The sequence below is a fragment of the Chinchilla lanigera genome, unplaced genomic scaffold, assembly GCF_000276665.1.
Source record: "Chinchilla lanigera isolate Chin_1 unplaced genomic scaffold, ChiLan1.0 scaffold00080, whole genome shotgun sequence".
In the NCBI taxonomy this organism is placed as follows: Eukaryota; Metazoa; Chordata; class Mammalia; order Rodentia; family Chinchillidae; genus Chinchilla; species Chinchilla lanigera.
This window is the reverse complement of record NW_004955481.1, coordinates 6,975,843-6,995,117: the sequence shown is the minus strand read 5'-3', so window position 1 is coordinate 6,995,117 and position 19,275 is coordinate 6,975,843. Positions and strand designations below refer to the sequence as shown.

At 42.2% G+C, this 19,275-nt stretch overlaps 1 protein-coding gene across 1 annotated transcript in view; it reads right to left on the bottom strand.

The window, feature by feature from the left end:
• Window positions 1-8,990, bottom strand: part of Atad5 (ATPase family, AAA domain containing 5) — a 44,986-nt gene extending 35,996 nt beyond the window's left edge. Inside the window, exons 1-3 of the mRNA XM_005402808.2 lie at window positions 8,557-8,990; window positions 1,329-3,211; window positions 207-303 (exon numbers count right to left, since the gene is read on the bottom strand). Coding sequence (XP_005402865.1) covers window positions 207-303; window positions 1,329-3,211; window positions 8,557-8,616 — 2,040 coding nt within the window. The 5' untranslated portion in view covers window positions 8,617-8,990. The remainder of the gene's footprint in view (window positions 1-206; window positions 304-1,328; window positions 3,212-8,556) is intronic.
• Between the last annotated feature and the right edge of the window lie 10,285 nt (window positions 8,991-19,275).

Here is a 19,275-nt window from a genome sequence, read left to right as displayed (position 1 = left end):
TTACTTTTTTTTGGCGGCGGTGGTACTTGGGATGGAATTTAGGGCTTTCTCACTAACCAACATCCCCAACCTTTTGAACTTTTTGAGACACAGTCTCACTAAGTCATTAAATTGCACAAGCTGACCTCGAACTCGAGATCCTCTGTCTCACCTTCCCAGAGTGCTAGAATACAGGCATGTGCCATCACACTCAGCTTTTTAATTACCTTTCTAGTCTGAGAAGTAAAGTCTCCATCAGTTGCTTCAGATTTCTTAAATCTTCTCTTAGATTTTTTGGGAGTACTAATCCTGGTAAATTTCATTCTGAAAAAAGGTAAGATAGTGTGAAATATTTTCATTATAATGTGAAAGAATTAAATATAAGGGGCTGGGGATTTAGCTCAGTGGCAAAGCGCCTGCCTGGCAAGCGCAAGGTCGTGAGTTCAGTTCCCGGTACCAGAGAAAAACCAAAAAAAAAAAAAAGAAAGAATTAAATATAAAAATGAACTATCAATGGTTCCAATTTCTGGACTTAATTATAAAATGGGAAAAAATTTTCACAAGTTTGATTTTAAAAGCCAAACTTTATACTACTTTTTTTTTTTTTTTTTTGAGGAAAATTTAGGGGTTAGGGATTTAGCTCAGCAGCACAGCGCCTGCCTGGCAAGCACAAAGTCGTGAGTTTGATTCCCAGTACTGGGAAAAAAAAAAAAAAAAAGTAGGAAAGTTTATTGGAGAATAGGCATGGGGAATGGGGAATAAGAAAAGCTCCTGAGAGACAGGAGGGGTCCCAAATGAATGGGCTACCCTATACTACCTTGAGAAATAATAAACCTTACAAAAAATTAGTTCCGATGATCATTTGTATTTTAGTCAGAACCAATATGCAAGTATATACTTCATTATGCATGAGTCAGTTTACCCAAGAAATGACACTCTGGAATTTTTTTTTTTGTTTTTTGCTTTTTCTCTGGTACTGGGAATTAAACTCACGACCTTGCTCTTGCCAGGCAGGCACTGTGCCGCTGAGCTAAATCTCCAGCCCCTGGAATTTATTTTTAATTTCATTTATGTTAAATGACAGAATTTATATTTGAAGGTTACTCTTCCAGGGATTATCAACTGTGATGAGTAAGAGTTTAGAATTCATCTGAAACAAAGCTAGAACTCTTCTGAAATTATGACTGACTTTAAATATGAAAAACATTTTTGAAATTCTATTCTTTTTCTAGAACACAAATCAGCTGTGTCCTAGGAAAAATAATGCCCTCCAATGCTTAAAGTATTTTCCTTCCCAACCAACAATACACGTAGAACACTAGAACTTTAGAACAGAAACAAAGCCTTACCTAATAGGACTCTCTGAATCGGAGGATATCGTTATCAATTCCGCCGTGTATAGGCTGTGTTTTTCTGATGCAGGAGTGGAAGGCTTTCCTGGGCTACTGTCCTGTGCATCTTCAGAGTCGGTACCTCTGAAGGTCACTGCAGTAGATGCGCTGCTACATCTCGTAGACCTTCTGGTAGATCTGGGAGTGGAAACATTTTCCAACCTGTTTTCACACTTGGCTTTAGAATGTATAAATTTACCACCTTTAACAGGCGTGCTGGTTTTTCTTGATGATTTATTGTTGTTACACAGAGAGGAAATTTTTAAAGGCTCATCATTTGCTTCATGGAGACTTTTGCTGTTAAATAATATACTGCTTTTGAAAGTTTCTGAATTCTTTTGCCTTAAATTCATTCTAAGCCTATTTGGATTTTGCTTCTCTTTTAAGCAAAAAGTTGTTTTTTGTTTTTGAGTACATTCCTCTCCGGTCTCACCTTCAATAGTCCCTGTATCTAATATTTTCTTCTCCTTTTTACTCTTCTTCTTAAGAAAACTTTCTTTATCAGTGTGTGACTGTGAGCTGCCATTATTTGAAACCATTTGGCTGTTAGGATTGCCCATGATTTTTTTAGAATTATTATCGCTTTCTTCCTCATTTAAAGATTTTCCATTGTCATCTTTCTGCTTATCTGAAGGCTTTTTGACTCCGTTTTTATGCGCATCTGCCGCAGGCTGCCTAAATGCTTTCATAAACTGCTGTCTCTCTTCTAGGGTACATTTGGGTCTCACAGCTTCAGAACTTCCAGCTTCCAACACTGCCAATTCCAACTCTTCCTCCTCTATAACAACATTAGATTTTCTTTTCTGAGTTGTCTGTTCACTCTCAGGATCAGATAGGCTGTTTTCTAGCTCAGAATGCTTTTGCTTCAAGAAAATTGAGGGTATTTTCCCTGCCTTTTTTGGGGGAATGGGATGAACTTGTGCAAGAACAGTGACTGTCTTCAAGTGTAACTGCTGAGATATTTCACAGTTTTCAGATTCACTTATACAACCACTTCTGACTATTCCTTCAACACTTTCAGAAGGAACACAAACTGACATTGTAGAGTCTGGTGTTTGTTCCACTTTGCCTTCTTTGTGACTTTTTAAGAACTCCTCATATGAGATAGTTATTGTACCATTATTTAAATGGCCCATTTCAGTTACATGATCACTGGAGTTTGCATCATTTGTAGTAGTCTCAATTTCATTAGTTAGGGAAGGCATTATCTGTTTATTATCTTTACCATCTTTTTTAAGTAGACTTAGTCCTTCTGGCAAGGGTAAATATTCAGTTAGAGATATTACCTCCCTCTGTTTCCTTTTCCTCAACTTTCTGCAATCATTTTTCTTACTTACTTTCTTAGAATTTTTTTTGGAGATCATAATATGTGTCTGTGTTTTGGTATCTTGGATACTTTCTGCATGAGAATCTACGTGTTTCTTGCAAAGTAGAACAGAAGTACTACTTTCCACAACATCATTATTTAAACTAGAATCATCTTTGCTATGATCACTATTAATTTCAATTGAGAATTCATTCTCAATTTTAATATTATTTAGCTGATGAGATAAATTAACCCTCCTTCGTTTCTTCTTAATCTCTGTATTTGAGAACAGTCCCAAAGGTTTCTTACAGTTGCCGGTACTGTTAACAGGAGACGGTGCAGAAGATTTTATCTTGCCCTCTTTCGCTGATTGTACCTTCTCATTTGTGGGGGAAGTCTTTCTAAAATAATTTAAAATATTGCTGGATTTTGGTGGAGAAAAAACCCTGTCTCCAGTCTTCTCTATTGGTGATAAATATTTTGTAATTGTTTTACAGGAAGATCTGTCATCATCTTTCCTTCGTTTTTTGCATGGCTAACAATTTAAAAGAAGAAAAACAAGGCATTTATTTTAAGGAAATAATATAAAATACAAATTTTAAACATAAATCTAAAACTTTAGGTAGCTAGATTTTAAAAAAAGGAAGGTGCCTTTTGGTGAAAAACATGATATATTAGAAAGAAAATGCGGCCATGTGTGGTAGCACATATCCATAATACCAGCACTCTAGGAGGCTGAGGCAGGATAAGTTCAAGCCCAGCCTGCCAGCTTAGTGAGACCATGTCTCACAATAAAAAAAGGGCTGGACTACAGCCAAGTAGAAAGGCCCTGGGTTCAATTCCCAGTACTGCAAGCAAGCCAGAAAGAAAGAAAAGAAGCTTTAAAGTCAAACTCAGTGCTAGGAGCTGGGGAGATAGCTCAAGGGCACAGTGCTTGCCTGGCAAGTGCAAGGTCCTGAGTTCAATTCCTGGTACCAAAAGAAAACAAAACAAAAAACTCAGTGCTGGGAAAACAGTTTAGTGGTAAAGCACTTTCCTAGCATGCATGAGTGCCTAGGTTCAATACCCAGCACTGCAAAAGATAAAGAACATTAAACCTACATGCCAGTTTCAAAGTCAAATCAAATTTTATACTCAATCTGTGTCAAATCAAATTTTATACTCAATCTGTATACTTTAGTATACATATATATAATACTTCAACAAAAAGTTTATATTGAAATAAAACCAAGACCACTACACTTACAAGAAAATTTAGGGGCTGGGGATTTAGCTCAGCGGCAGAAGCGCCTGCCTGGCAAGCGCAAGGTCGTGAGTTCGGTTCCCGGTACCAGAGAAAAAAAAAAAAAAAAAAAAAAAAGAAAATTTATTAATTTCTTTTGGTCTCTGTTCATAATCTTTGAACAGCACCACCCACTTCATAGAATTTATAATAAATATATAACAATACATGGGCCAGGCGTGGTGGCACACACCTGTAATCCCAGCACTTGGGAGGCTGAGGCAGGAGGATCACTGTGAGTTCAAGACCAGCCTAGGCTACAAAGTGAGCTCAAGGCCAGCCTGAACTGCACAGCAAGACCCTGTCTCAAAATGGAAAAAAAAACAAACTACATGAATCCAACACACGATAGGAACGCTACAAATATCAAGTCCATCCTTTTCTTTCTTTTTTTGTTCTGGGGATTGAATCTAGGGTCCCATGCTTACTCTTCCACTGAGCTATATCCTCAGCCCTTTTAATTTTGAGACAGTGTCTTGCTAAATTGCCCTGGCTAGCTTCAAACTTGCAATCCTCCTGCCTCAGCTCCCAGAGCAACTAGAGTTACCTGAATATACCAACGGGCCTGATGGTTTGGTTTTGTTTTGAGATAGTGTCTCACTAAGTTGCCCAGGCTGTTTATTTGTTTTTGTTTTTGGTACCAAGAATTGAACTCAGGACCTTGTGCTTGCCAGGCAGGTGCTGTGCCGCTAAGCTGTGTCCCCAGCCCAGTTGCCCAGGTTGGCTAGAAACTCGTGATCCTCATGCCTCAATCTCTTGAGTAACTGGGACCACAGGTGCATGCCATTTTACCTTTTTCAGTTAAAAATAAACACATTACTCTAACTATTTCTAAAAAACCAGTCAGAGAACGAGTCCAGGGCCCTAAAATTTACTAAATCATGTGGAAATTATGGTTAAGAAAAATAAAAAATCACCAAAATAACATTTGCCACTAAAATAGTTACCACCTACCTCCTGAATTGGCTATTACAATACCCCATAGTATCAAGGTGACTATAATGCTACACAGTCATATTCATGTTGGACATAAATCAGTATCTTGCAGTCAGCAATGACCTCTGTACCTAGGCAAGGTTGAGCAGAGGTTGCAATGAACCCAGGTATGGCTGAGGAGGACCAGGCGAGCCCGTGGCTGCTGGGAGGAGAGTACAAGGCTCAAGACAGAAAATCGCGAACCAGACACTAGGAAGGAAAACTTAAATTTTAGCCGGGTGTGGTGGCACATGTCTGTAATCCCAGCACTGACAGGCTCAGGCAGGAGGACTGCCACAAGTTTGAGGCCAGCCTGGGCTACACAGTGAGTTCAGGGGCAGCCTGAACTATAGAGACCCTGTCTCAAAAAAACAAAGAAAAAAAAACTTATTTTAATACGATAACTGGATTTTAATATCATAACCAGAAAAATTAATTTTAACCTCACATTTGAATATAATAACCAGAAAAATTAACCAACTTCCGGAAGGAGAAAGGAATCTACTTGAACACTGTTATAATCTTCCTGCTTTGGCCTCTGAGTGCTAGAACCATAGGTACATGTCACCATGATTGGCTCTTTCAGAGGATCTTGAATGTGATACAGGCTTCCATATAGCTGCAGCTTTACCAGTGGCAGTGATTCTGCTTTAGGCAGTGCATATATCTATATACCTTACAAAGGTTTTACTTTAGGCAGTGCATGTATTTATATATTACAAAGGCCTTGTAAGTTTACCTCTGAATAAAGGTGATTTGAAGTGGGAAACACGTACTGTAACATAGGATGGATTCACTGGTCTTGTTTTTGGTGATCTGTAACCTTTTCTTGACTGCACCTGTGAATGGTGGCCTACCAGCTGGGTATGAATCAATCTTTCTACCACAGAAAGTGAACACTTGCTGGACTGAAATTTCTAAGCTTGTCTTTAGAAAAACGTTATTTTCCATTTTACTTTAGGCTCCATTTGTGGCATACCTTAATTCTAAAAAATATAAACTAATTATAAAGCCCTTTCACTTACTACTTTGCTGCTTAGAAAAAGCTCTTTCTCCTTTTTTCTTTTTTTTTCTTTTTCTTGGTGGTGATACGAATAGAACCCAGAGTCTTGTATATATACTTTGCCACTGAGCTACAGCCCTCCATCCGTTTTTAACTTCTTTCAGTTCATTTGTTAGAATAAATCTGCCCAGGATAACAAGCACTTTATTGTTGTTGTTTGTTTTTGAGACAGGGTCTTGCTATATAGTCGATGCTGACCTTGAACTTGGCTGGCCTTGAACTCGAAGTTATCCACCTACTTCACACTCCTGAGTGCTAGGACTACAGATGTATGCCTTCATGCCTGGCTCAAGAGCTTTTTTTTTTCTTAAATAAGAGGGAATGTGTATTTTTAGAAAATTAAACTGTATTACAAAGCTATCATGATTGCCAGGCATGCTGGCACACACCTGTAATTCCAGCACTCAGGAGACTGAGGTAAGATCACTGAGAGTTTGAAGCCGGCCAGAGCTACAAAGTGAGTTCAAGGCCAGACTGAACTACGTAATCAGACACTGTCTCAAAAAATAAACTCCCCTACACACACACACATAGAAAAGCTTTGGCTTGACTTTTAAAGATGCTCATAGGCCAGGCATGGTGGTGCACACCTGTAATCCCAGCATTCAGGAGGCTGAAGCGGGAGGATCGTTGCGAGATTGAGACCAGCCTGGGCTACAAAGTGAGCTCAAGGCCAGCCTGAACGGCATAGCGAGACCATGTCTCAAAAAGACAAAAAAAAAAAAAGATGCTCGTAATGAAAGGCCTACCCCAAAATTAAGCTCCAGTTAGGACTGTCAGCCAGACACACCTATTTAGCACATCTGTTGCAAAACACAATAGATGTATTAAATTATAAAATAATATATAGTTAAATATAAATAATAGTATTGACCATACTTAAATGATACTATAACTTTTAATTAAATATTTGTAAATATCCAAGCAAATGCCTCTGGAGAAGAGATAAATGCCTGCGTAAACAGATGAACTCAAGACTTGTTGCTGAGTGGCCAGGGATACAGCTCAGTGGCACAACACCTCCTTGGCAAGCACAAGGTCCTGAGTTTGATTCCTGGTACCCAAAAAAAAAAATACAGAGAAAAAAAGACTTGTTGCTGAATGACCAATTGGAGTATACAGACAATACATAAATAACATGTGCACTTGGTAACAGACAGGGTTGTTTCTAAAATGAATCTTTAGCCGGGCGCAGTGGTGCACGCCTGTAATCCCAGCACTGGGGAGGCTGAGGCAGGAGGATTGTTGAGAGTTCAAGACCAGACTGGGCTACAAAGTGAGCTCAAGGCCAGCCTGAACTGCATAGCGAGACCCTGTCTCAAAAAGACAAAATAAATAAATAAAATAAAATAAATCTTCAGACATACTTAAGGCACTCATGTGAAATAAAGAAACATCTGAATTTTGGTGTCTGCAATTTTTCATCACTTCTGTGTGGACAATCATTCTTAACTGTTATCATTTTTGTTTGCCCCCCGCCCCCTCGTGAGTCTTCAGTTAGCACTTGATTTAATGGAAACTTTGTGAGGCCTTTCCCACAGAAGGTCATGACTTGGATGAAGAACTCAAGGGATAAAAATCACTGACAAGGGGTTGGGGATATAGCTCAGTGACACAGCGCCTGCCTGGAAAGCTCCAGGTCCTGAGTTCGATTCCTGGTATCAAAAAATAAAGGGCTGGAGATGTAGCTCAGCGTAAAGGTCTTGAGTTCAATCCCCAATACTGAAAAAAAAATTAGACAGTTGCTTGATTATAAAAAATGAGAAAGTCCACAGTTAAGTGGATGCACATCTTAGCTCAGTTCAACACCACCAAGACAGACATCAGTGTAAATTGAAAAAGTGTAAAAATACACTACAGTATATCTTAAGATGCTAACGCACTACTTCCAAGCATTCATAATGACTGCTTAGTCACGGAAACCTGAAAAATACAAGAGAACATCAGCATATCACTCCGGGACTCCTAACTGCAGTACATTAAGCTCTGCAGGCATGAGAAATTGGTTTCCTTAGCAAGTGATGTTTGATTCCTGTAGTGACATTCTAAATATAATTCCTAGGACAAGCAGGTGTATGGACTAGCCGAACTGAAAAGACTTTTTGAACGCTAAAGTTCTACGATTCCGTATCAGAAACCCAGAGATTTAACCCCGGGATCCTTCGTGACACGTCCGAAGCCCGAAACCACACATTCCACCAACACTTGAGGATCCGAGAACTGGCTGCGTTTTCACAAGTGCTGATTTACCGCGATCCCGCAGACATCTCACAATCCCAACGTCTGCCAGGACGTATCGCGACTCAGAAATGACACCCTAGGGCAACTGCCCCGCACAAAGTCGTAACTGTGGGACGTCACCACGTCCCTCCTCCCCCACGCCCACATACACACTCAGGATCCCGGGGATCCAGCTCGGCAGCATAAGCGCCTGCCTGGCAAGCACACTGTCCCGAGTTCAATTCCCGGTACAAAAAAAAAAAACAACTCAGGATCCCCTCCCACTCACCCTACAATCCTCCAACAGACCAAGGAAGGAACCTGACAGATTCGCCCTCACCTCGATCTCGTAGTCTTTCACGGCAGGGGGAGCAGCCGCCATGGCCAGGACCCCCACCATGCTCACCGCCTCCCAGAATCGCAGCTCCTAGGACCTTCTGCGGCCCGGCCCGGCCCGCCTGGAGGCCATTGGGGCGGCCCGCTCTGTGCAGGCCACCGGCTCGGTCTCAGGTTCTCCCGCGCCCACCGGCGAGAAGCGAGAAGGACGCTGGGCCCAGCTCGGTGAAGCCGGACGCGGAAAGAGGCAGCGAGAAAGCGCGGGCAGCGAGGCTGCTGGGGTGCGGCCGGCGAATACAGAGGGCCCCCGAGACAGGCGCTCCAGGCTGAGCGCTCGGGACCAGGGCCCGGGCGGGGACAGCCGACAGCACGCAGACCGGACCGCGGGGCTTCGGCGGGAGTTCTTGTCAATTGGGTTTTCGCGCCGTCCAGAGCTTAGGGGGCGGAACTTACGGCGGCTTTCTGGAGGTTGCGCGGACGGAGAGTCCGGAGGGACAAACTACATCCTTTGGCGAACTCCAAGAGGCGGGACTAATTGCATCACAGGGTTTAAAAACAGCCGGGAATTTAGAAATTCAAACTTCTGTCCGATAGCCAGTTTCATCTTGAGGTCTGGCTTTGACTAAGGCCACTTAGTCAAAGAACGTCAAACTGAGATCTTTTCTTCTCCACAACTATAGCCATTATTACCAAGGTCTGTCCTTTCTTCCTTCCTCTCTTCCTTCCTTTTTTCTTTCTTTTTCTTTCCCTTTCTTTCTTCTTTCTTCTTTCCTTCCTTTTTTTTTTCTCTTTGTCTCGTCCCTCTCTCTTCTTTCCTTCCTTCCTTCCTTCCTTTTTCTTTCTTTTTTTTTTTTTTTTTTTTTTTTTTTTTTTTTGGTTTTTCTTCGGTACCGGGAACCGAACTCACGACCTTGCGCTTGCCAGGCAGGCACTTTGCCGCTGAGCTAAATCCCCAGCCCCTCTTTTTCTTTCTTTCTTTTTTCTTTCTTCCTTTTTTCTTTCTCTCCCCTCCCCTTCCTTCCTTCTTTCCTTCCTTCCTTTTTCTTTTCTCTTCTTTCTTTCCTTCTTTCTTTCTTTCTTTCTTTCCTTCTTTCCTTCTTTCTTTCTTTCTTTCTTTCTTTCTTTCTTTCTTTCTTTCTTTCTTTCTTTCTTTCTTTCTTTCTTTCTTTCTTTCACAGGGTCTTGTTTTGTAGCCCAAGCTGGGCTGCATTCCATGATTCTCCTGCCTCAGCCTTCTGAGTGCTAGAATTACAGGCAAGTACCACCATGCTCTGCTGTATTGCTTATACTTCTAGAAAAGACTTTTACATATCTATCCAAAGAAAAATCATTAGTTTGGTTTTATTTACGTGAGTGGTAACACTAAATATCACTCGGCAATTTGATACTTTTTCACTCAATATTGTTTTCAAGAGCCGTTCATGATACATAGAGATTTTATTCATTCCCTTTCCTCACATTCCATCCAAGTATGCACATCTAGTTACTCATTTCCTTAATGATTAACATTTAGATTGTCTCCCAAGTTTCTGCCACTTAATAAGCAGCCAATGCACAGTCTTGTCACTGTCTCCTTGATTACATGTAATGTTTCTCTAGGATACACAAGGAAAAATGGCAAGGCTACTATATATGTTTCTAGTGTTTGTTATTCTTTTGAATTACAAAACATGTAAACTGCATTGAGTTAAGCATTTATATTGAGTTTATTTAGTACTGGGGGTTTTGTTGTTGATATTAGTTTTGTGTTTTGTTTTGTTCTGTTTTGTTTTCTGAGACAGGGTCTTGCTGTGTAGCCCCGGCTGGCCTCAAACTCATTGTGATCCTCCTGCTTCAACTTCCTAAGTGCTGGAATTATAGGCATGTATCACCACACTCGACTTTATTTTTAGATATATAGTGTTTATGTAATTCTTACTTAGGAGCACATGGCATTTGTCAATTTTGAATTAAATGAATTCTCACATTTATAAAGTAATTCACAGTTTACAGTATATCCATGTCATTTTAGATTATCTTCCCCATTTGGCTAACTGCAACTTAATTTTCCTTTCCTTTCCTTTTCAGTAGCTTCATTCAGCAAGTTTCAAGGCAAGGCCCCAAGCTGACCCATACTTTTACAAATTATTGTTTTTAATTATTATATTTATCAAAGAAATGCCTTGCTTGGTTAAAAAATGTCAAAGAACATTTAAAAACTTACTATCAAAAACAATTGATTTCTGTTTTATACTCCAGGTCTATAATCTAGCAGCAGCTATTTGCAAAACTCTTGTAGCATTATAAATACATCCTTATTTTTAAATACTCTTATATGCTTGTATAGCTATTTTTATTTTTGAGGGTTTTGTTTTTTGTTTTTTTGAGACTACTCACTATGTAGTTCAGCCTGGCCTTGAACTCACTATGTGCCCCAGGCTGGCCTGGAATTCACAGCAGTCCTCCTGCCTCAGCCTTCCAAGTGCTAGGATTATAGGCATGTGCCACCATGCTGGGTGTATACCTATTTTTAGATTTAATAATTTTAAACAGTATTCATTAATGTGGCTATAATGATTTAGCTTTCTTATAATATCAACCCCCCCATACTTCTCCTCTGGGCCTGGGGGTATGGCTCAGTGGCAGAGCTCTTGCTTTGCATGTACAAGGCCCTGGGTTCGATCTTTAGCACCACACATGTACTCCTCCTCCAATCTTACATTAATCACTTTTCCACTGATGCAAATGGCATGCAAAACACCTGGCATGAAAACTTTCATTTTGGCTCACAGTTGCAGGATGCATTGGTGGAGATATCACGGCAGAAGGGCACAGAGGAGCAAAGCTGCTCACTTCATGGTCGAAGGAAGCAAAGACAGGAAAAGCTGAAAAGGAAAAAACCAGGGGCTAGGTATTAGTCCCCAAGGTGGTGCCCCCATGACCCACACAGACATACCCAGAAGACTACTTTCCTAGGCATCTCTCAAGCCATTATGTTGACAGTCAAGATTAACCAGCACAGCTGGGCATGGTGGCACACGCCTGTAATCCTAGCACGTGGGAGGCTGAGGCAGGAAGATCGTTGCAAATTCAAGACCAGCCTGGGCTACAAAGTGAGCTCAAGGCCAGCCTGAACTGCATAGCGAGTCCCTGTCTCAAAAAGACCAAAAAAAAAAAAAAAAGAGAGAAAAGAAAAGATTAACCAGCACATGTCTACCTCTTGTCAACTTGACACCCAGACATGACTGACTCCTTAAACCATATTTAATCTCAAAATAGAGACAATAACAAAGTCATAATTCTTCCTGACATATATAACTGCAGTGCACACCAAATAAAATGCCCTGATTCCTTCCAAGTCCCAGTGCTGCTGAAAAGTCCAAGTTCAAAATCTCAAACTCTTAGCTATGAACCTCTGTAAAATCTAATTGTTTGTTTGAGGTGGTCTCGCTATGAAATTCAGGCTGGCCTTGAACTCACTGTGTAGCCCACCTGGCCTCAAACTTGCAGTGATTCTCCTGCCCCAACCTCTCATGTGCTGGCATTGATTACCGGTGTGCACAACCACACTCTGCCACCCCTGTGAAATTTAACAAGCCAAGGTACAATGGCACCAGGTAAATATTCCTGTTCCCAAAGGGAAGAAGAAGGAAATAGAAAAGATTCTGACCAAAGCAAGACTGAAGTCCAGCAGGGCAAACATTAAATCCTGCAGCTAGTGACCAGTATCTGAGGCATGAAGTGGCATGATGTGAACTTCAAAGAGCAGGAGCGAGGGCCGGGGATATAGCTCAGCGGCATAAGTGCCTGCCTGGCAAGAACAAGGTCCTGAGCTCGATTCCAGTACCAAAGAAAAAAAAGAAAGAGCAGGAGCAGCCCTGTCCCGTGCCTTGCCAGTTACGGCCCCCACAGTCTTTCTACTGGGTTGGCTGTGATCACTGCCTGCAGCTTTCCTGAACAGACGCTCCGCATGTGCGGCATCTCCACCTTCCTGGAGTCTGCATTGCTGTTTTGGACTCACTCCCCAGCTTCCTGCTTCAAACTTGTCACACACTGCCTGGTCTTCCAGGCCTTCTTTTTTGTTGTTGTTTTTTTTCCGGAACCGGGAATTGAACTCACGACCTTGCGCTTGCCAGGCAGGCACTGTGCCGCTGAGCTAAATCCCCAGCCCCTTCCAGGCCTTCTGAAATCATCTTTAAACTCAGTCTCCCACAGAGTCTCAGAACATGGACAAGATGCTGACAAGCTCTTTGCTGGACTGGAACGTGCACAGCCTCTAGTCCAATTCCAATTGCATCCTTGCTCCTATCTGAAAGCTCATGAGCACGATCTATACTGTCCTCATTCCTAGCAGCATTCTGATCTGAGATCCCACAAAAATCACCCACCAAACAAGGCTTATGGCACTCGAAACTTTTTCCAGCCTGCTTCTCCAAACTTTTCCAAATTCCTCTGCAAAACCAGTTCAAAGGGTTGTGAACCGGATGGTCAGGTGTAGTCACTGCAATCGCCCCTCTCCCGGTACCTGTTTTCTGTATTAGTCACTTCTCCATAACTGGGACAAAATACTTCACATCCACATCTTAAAGAAGAAAATGTTTATTTTTGCTCCGGGTTTCAGAGATTTCAGTCCATGTGAGACTAGCTCCAAAGCGGACATATCTTGGCAGAAGAATGTAGTGGCACAAAGCCGCTCCCTTCATGGCAGCCAGGAAACAGAGAGACAGTGAAAGAGGCTGAGAGGAAGGGGCCAGAGACCGGAATCCCCAAGGGCACACGGCCATGACTTACTAAGATACACACAGAAATGTGGGTTACTTGGCGCACACCTGTAATCCCAGCACTCTGGAAGCTGAAGCAGGAGGATGGCCACAAGTTTGAGACCAGCCTTGGCTACATAGTGAATTCAAGCCCAGCCTGAACTGCAGAGGAGACCTTGTCTCAAGCAAACAAACAAACAAGAAAAAAAAAGTGTGCTTTACTGATTTGTTTACAAACAAGCAAACAAAAAAAAAAAAAGAAGTGTGCTCTCAAGTCAGTTGAGCTGACAATCAAGATTAACCATCATATAGAGCCAGGGAATTAGCTCAGTGGCACAGCACCTGCCCGGCAAGTGTGAGGTCCTGAGTTCGCTTCCCGGTACAAAACAAAGATTAACTATCACAAACCCCTTCAGCAGGTCAGTTAATAAGCAAATTATCCCGCAGCCGTACAATAGAGTAATACTCAATACTAAAGAGAAATGTCTAATAATACATGCAATGAGAAGGATGCATCTCAAAATTCTTATCATGGGTGCAGAAGACAGATGAAAAAGGAGTACATGCTGTATGATTTCATTTATGTAAAATTCTACAAAACACCATTTGCAGTGTTGGCACTGGGTCTCTAAAAGGTTCAACCTCACTGGGCCTGGAAGACCTAACTCTAAAAGCCCCCTTGCTGTATTCCCTTTCTTTTTTTTTTTTTTTTTTTTTTTTTTCGGGGTATTTTTTTTTTTTTTTTTTTTTTTTTTTGGGTACGGGGTATCGAACTCAGGACCTTGCGCTTGCCAGGCAGGCGCTTGTGCCACTGAGCTATATCCCCAGTCCATTTCCATTCTTCTAATAACCTGCTGTGCTATTTATTTATCCCATCCATTTGTCCCTTCATCCATCCATTCCATAAATACTACTGAGTGCTTACAATGTGCTAGCTGTCAACAAAGCAGACAAAGATATCTGTCTTCTTGAAGTGTATATTCCAGTTGGAAAGGACATTAATAAAGATAATAAGTAAATATATGGCATGAGAAGTAGAGATAAATGGGAGATAATAATGCAGGAATTTGATACAAGAAAAAGAATATCAAGAGACAGGCTGCAATTTAAAGTGGCGAAGGAGATAGGTATGGTGGCACACGCCTGGGAGGCTGAAGCAGGAGGGTCACAAGTTTGAATCTAGCCTGGGCAACATAGTGACTTGGTAAGACCCTGTCTCAGAATAAAAAAAATAGGAAATGGCTGGAGACCATTTCTACAAAGACCCTGGGTTCAAGCCCCAGTACCACACGTGTACACACGCGCGCGCACACACACACACACACACACACACACACACACACACACACACGGTAAGGATGTATCTGGAGCCTTCTACACTGAATTTCTCAAATGTATTCAGGCAAAGTTGGCCCAATTCTGAGTGATTCCCTCTCTAAAGTTTAGGATGTAAATTCCTTTGGCTAGCTTGGACAATTAGTACTCTTCTTTTCACTTCCTTTTTTTTTTTTTTTTTTTTTTTGTACCAGGAATCAAATTCAGGGCCTTGAGCTTGCCAGGCAAGTGCTTGTGCCGCTGAGCTATCTCCCCGGCCCTATTCACTTCCTAACATCCAAAAACCTGTGGATCTCTCTGAAGCTCTTTGTGTCCTTCCTGTTCTACCTGACCTTAGAATCCAGTCTGAAATACCTTTAGTATTACTTGACAGGAAAGGAGACAAACCCACGTAGTCAACTCCAGAAAAACCTTAAGATTCAGCTCAAAGTCCACTTCTCCCAGAAATGTTTTCTGTTACTTCTGCCCATTCACCGTGCTTCAGGCTAAATCCTGGGGCAGGTCTGTGCGCTTCCGTAATACTTGCTAGACCACTTGTGTGCTCATTGTATTATAAATTCCTGCTTAGCATGCATTCCCTCCCTACTCAAGGGAGGCAAGTACTAGGGTTCATTGCTGTTACGACTCCAGGCACCCGGCACAAGACCAGACATACACCACACTTTTTAAACATTTTGTAAGTGCAAGTCATTTTACAAAGGCCATATTATTCGGGCTTTATACCAGCTCTTTGTGGAAGACATTCATCTGATCATCAATTTGTAGAAGTGGAAACTATAGTTTAGAGATGTATCCATGGTCTTGGTGTTCAGCCAAGTCTCCTAAATTCCATTTTAGCGTTTTGTTTTTGTTTTGCAATTACACATTATACTCAGAACGTGGTGAAAAAGTAAGAGATGTCTTTTTCTTCCCCAAATTATAGACCTTTCTCTTTGGTAACCATTACTGCTGTCACTCGTATCCATTCTTTGCCCACTTACCTACTTGGGGCAGCTGCTTGGAGCTACCTAAACTAATCTATATTATCCCAGATCTTGGCTCAAAGGTGCTGGGTAGTGTCCTAATTTGTCCCCAGGAGACCTTTTCTTAATGTCTTGGAGATAATCATGTTTATGCTACTGAGCTAGGTCCAGGAAAGAGTCCTTTAGCTCCCTCCAGATGCTATGTAAGACTAAACAGCCTTAGGGCCAGACATGGTGGCATATGCCTGTAATCCCAGCACTTGGGAGGCTGAAACAGGAGGATTACCAAGAATTTGAGGCCAGCCTGTGCTATATAGTAATTTCAAGGCCAGCCTGACCCTGTCTCAAAAAAAAAAAAAAAATTAAACAGCTTTAGAATAAATATCTCACAAACAGCAAAGAGCATTAGAAAGATAGCTTTGAGTCAAACTAACCCTAAAAAGCAAATGAATCCTCTTACTTTTCTGGGGAACTTTGAGTTAAATACTTTTGTAACTTACAATTTGTGTGTGTGTGTGTGTGTGTTTTTGACACAGGATCTCACTATGCAGTTCGGGCTAGTCTTGAACTCACTTTGTAGCCCAGGTTGGCCTGGAACTCGCAACGATCCTCCTGCCTCAGCCTCTCAAGTGCTGGGATTACAGGTGTGTGCCACCATGCTTGGCTATAACTTGCAACTGAAGGCATCCAGAAGAATGCAAGATAGACCAAGGCACAGATAAGAAAGGTAGAGGATTCAAGCTGTAATGGACTTGTGTAAAGATGCAAACAGATACTAAATATATTTAAGGTCATTCTGAGTAAATCTGGAGGCCGTGGAGAGAGAGAGAGAGAGAGAGAGAGAGAGAGAGAGAGAGAGAGAGAGTTTGTGTGCACTGTACTTGAAACTTTTCCGCAAGTTTGAGATTTCTGTGAACCTGAGTTTACTTTTTTTCCTGTTTTTTTTTTTTTTTTTGAATTTTCAAGTTTAAAAAAACCTCTGGGCTCAGTGATTTCCCCAGTGGCAGAGTGTGTGCTTAGCCTGCTCAAGGTGGTTCAATCCCTAGTACCACCACTGCCAACAATAAAATACATATTTAAAAAATGGAGCATTAATAAAACTGTAGGATATACAAATCAGGATTGTAGTTACCTTAAAAGTTTTTAAAATTTAAAAACGTTTCTTAAAAAAAGATTGTAGTTACCTCATTAAGAAAATATTTTGCTAGTACTGGGGATGGAATCCAGAGCCTCCTGTATATGAAAGGCAAGGGTTCTATCACTGAGTCACATCTCCAGCCCCACATTATCTGTTTTATGAAATGGGCGTCTCACTAGGTTGTGCAAGCGGGCCTCAAACCCTGTGGACTCAAGTGATCCCCTGGCCTCAGCCTCCCAAGTAGCTGAGACTACCTGTGCAAGCTACTTCACCCACATTTAATTTTGGTAGGGGCTGAAGGTGTAACTCCACTTGTGCAAGGTGTATAAAGGACTAGGTTTCATCTCCAGTAGTGCCGCAAACACACACACACACACACACACACACACACACACACACACCGTGGGCTGTACCCCCAGCACAGGGCTTGGGAGGACTCTGTAAAGTCCTGACTGAAGCCCAGCTGGTATCTGTCACTGCCCCTCTAAACTAACTACTCTATTATACACAAGAGGGATGTGAGGGAGATCTGGCTGTGACATCTGTCACCCCATGGATCGCCAAGGTTGATTCGGCTGATTTTCCTGGCTAGGCGGATGGCCCCTTCCTCCCTCACCGCTCCAAGTGCGTCCCTCCCGAAGCTTCGCGCTGGGTCAAAGAGGACAACCACCCCCGATAGATAGAGGAGGACTGTTCCTCGGTCAAGGGTGTATGAGTAGCTGCGCTTGAACCTCCAAACAAGCTCTCAAGGTCTATTATAGACAAGAGGATATATTTTTTAGGAATTTGTGCTCCAAAGCTAAAAACACGATGTTCCAGTGTTCCATGGTGGTGCATGCCTGTAACCCCGCACTCCAGGAGGCTGAGGCAGGAGTATTGTAAATCTGAACCTAGGCTGAGCAACTTAGCAAGACTCTGGCTCAAAATAAAAAATGAAAAAAAGGGTTGAGGCTATAGCTCAGAGCAAAGACTGAGTTCAAACCCCGGTACCAAAAGGAAAAAAATCATGCAGTAAAGCCTTTAGGTGTTCACGTGGTTTCACCAAACACAGAAATTAAATTTTGTTCAAAAACACTTAATGGCTGGGCAGGGTACCATATGCCTATAATTCCAGCATTTGGGAGGCTGAGACAGGAGGATCGCTGCAAGTTCGAGGTCAGCCTGAGGTACAAAGAGAGTTCAAAGCCAGCCTGAGCTACATAGTGAAACCCTGTCTCAAAAAGACAAAAAAAGAAAAACAAAAAACCCACTTAATAAATTTTGTTTTCATGGACTCGGTCTTGCCTAAACCCGCCTATTCCCTTGAACCATTTGGCTCTTCTCTCATTTCTTTTTTGTCTTTCTTTTTTTGTCTTTTTTTTGAGACAGGGTCTCACCATGCAGTTCAGGCTGGCCTAGAGGTCACTTTGTAGCCCAGGCTGGTCTCAAACTCACAAGGATCCTCCTGCCTCAGCCTCCTGAGTGCTAGGATTACAGGCTGAGGCAAGAGGATCATTGCGAGTTCGAGACCAGCCTGGTCTACAAAGTGAGCTCAAGGCCAGCCTAAACTGCATAGTGAGACCCTATCTCAAGAAAGACAGAAAAAAAAAACCAAACAAACCCTGGATGTGATGCCACATACCTATAATCCCAGGAATGTGAGCAAGGAGGATCATGAGTTCAAAGCCAACTTGTGCCACATTGCAAAATTGAGGCCATCTCAGGGTTTCACATGTTGCCCAGGTTGGTCTCTAACCTGTGGTCCTCCTGCCTCAGCCTCTCAGATAGCTAGGAGTACAGATATGTACCACTGTACCCAGGTATTAATCTATTCTTTATGAAAAAAATCCACTTGTTATGGCTTAGGATCCAAATGTCCCCCAAAAGGCTCATTGTGTAGAAGGCTTGGTTGCTGATGGGCTTGTTGACTCATGAGGGCTCTAATGTGATCAGTGGTTTAATCCTCCGATGAGATCATAATTTGATGTCATTATGGAAGGGTGTGAAAACAGGAGGTGTGGCCTAGTTAAAAGGAGTGGATGATGGGGCATGGCATTTGAGACGGGAGAGAAGGGCTTGGCACTCCTCAAGGGACTGTTTTGTTTTCTTTTCTTTTTTTTTCCCTTTCCCTTTCCCTTTCCCTTTCCCTTTCCCTTTCCCTTTCCCTTTCCCTTTCCCTTTCCCTTTTCCTTTCCTTTCCTTTCCTTTCCTTTCCTTTCCTTTCCTTTCCTTTCCTTTCCTTTCCTTTTCTTTTCTTTGGGGGGTACCAGAAATTAAACGCAGGACCGTGTGCTTTCCAGGCGGGCACTTGTGCCCCTGAGCTATATCCCCAGCCCCCAGACTTTTTACTTTTCTTGTGCAGTTTCCTCAAACGTCTTGTAACCAGCCACAGCTACATCAGGTGTTGCCCGGCTCCTCTGGGAGACATTTGCTTTCAATGCAACAAGCTTCAGCCATGGACTGCACCCTGCAAACCCCCTAGATGACTTCATCTCTCTGCAGCCCTCCTCAGTCAGGCCCTCGAGGAGCCCCTCGAGGAACCCCTCCGCTATCCACAATCAAACAGAAAG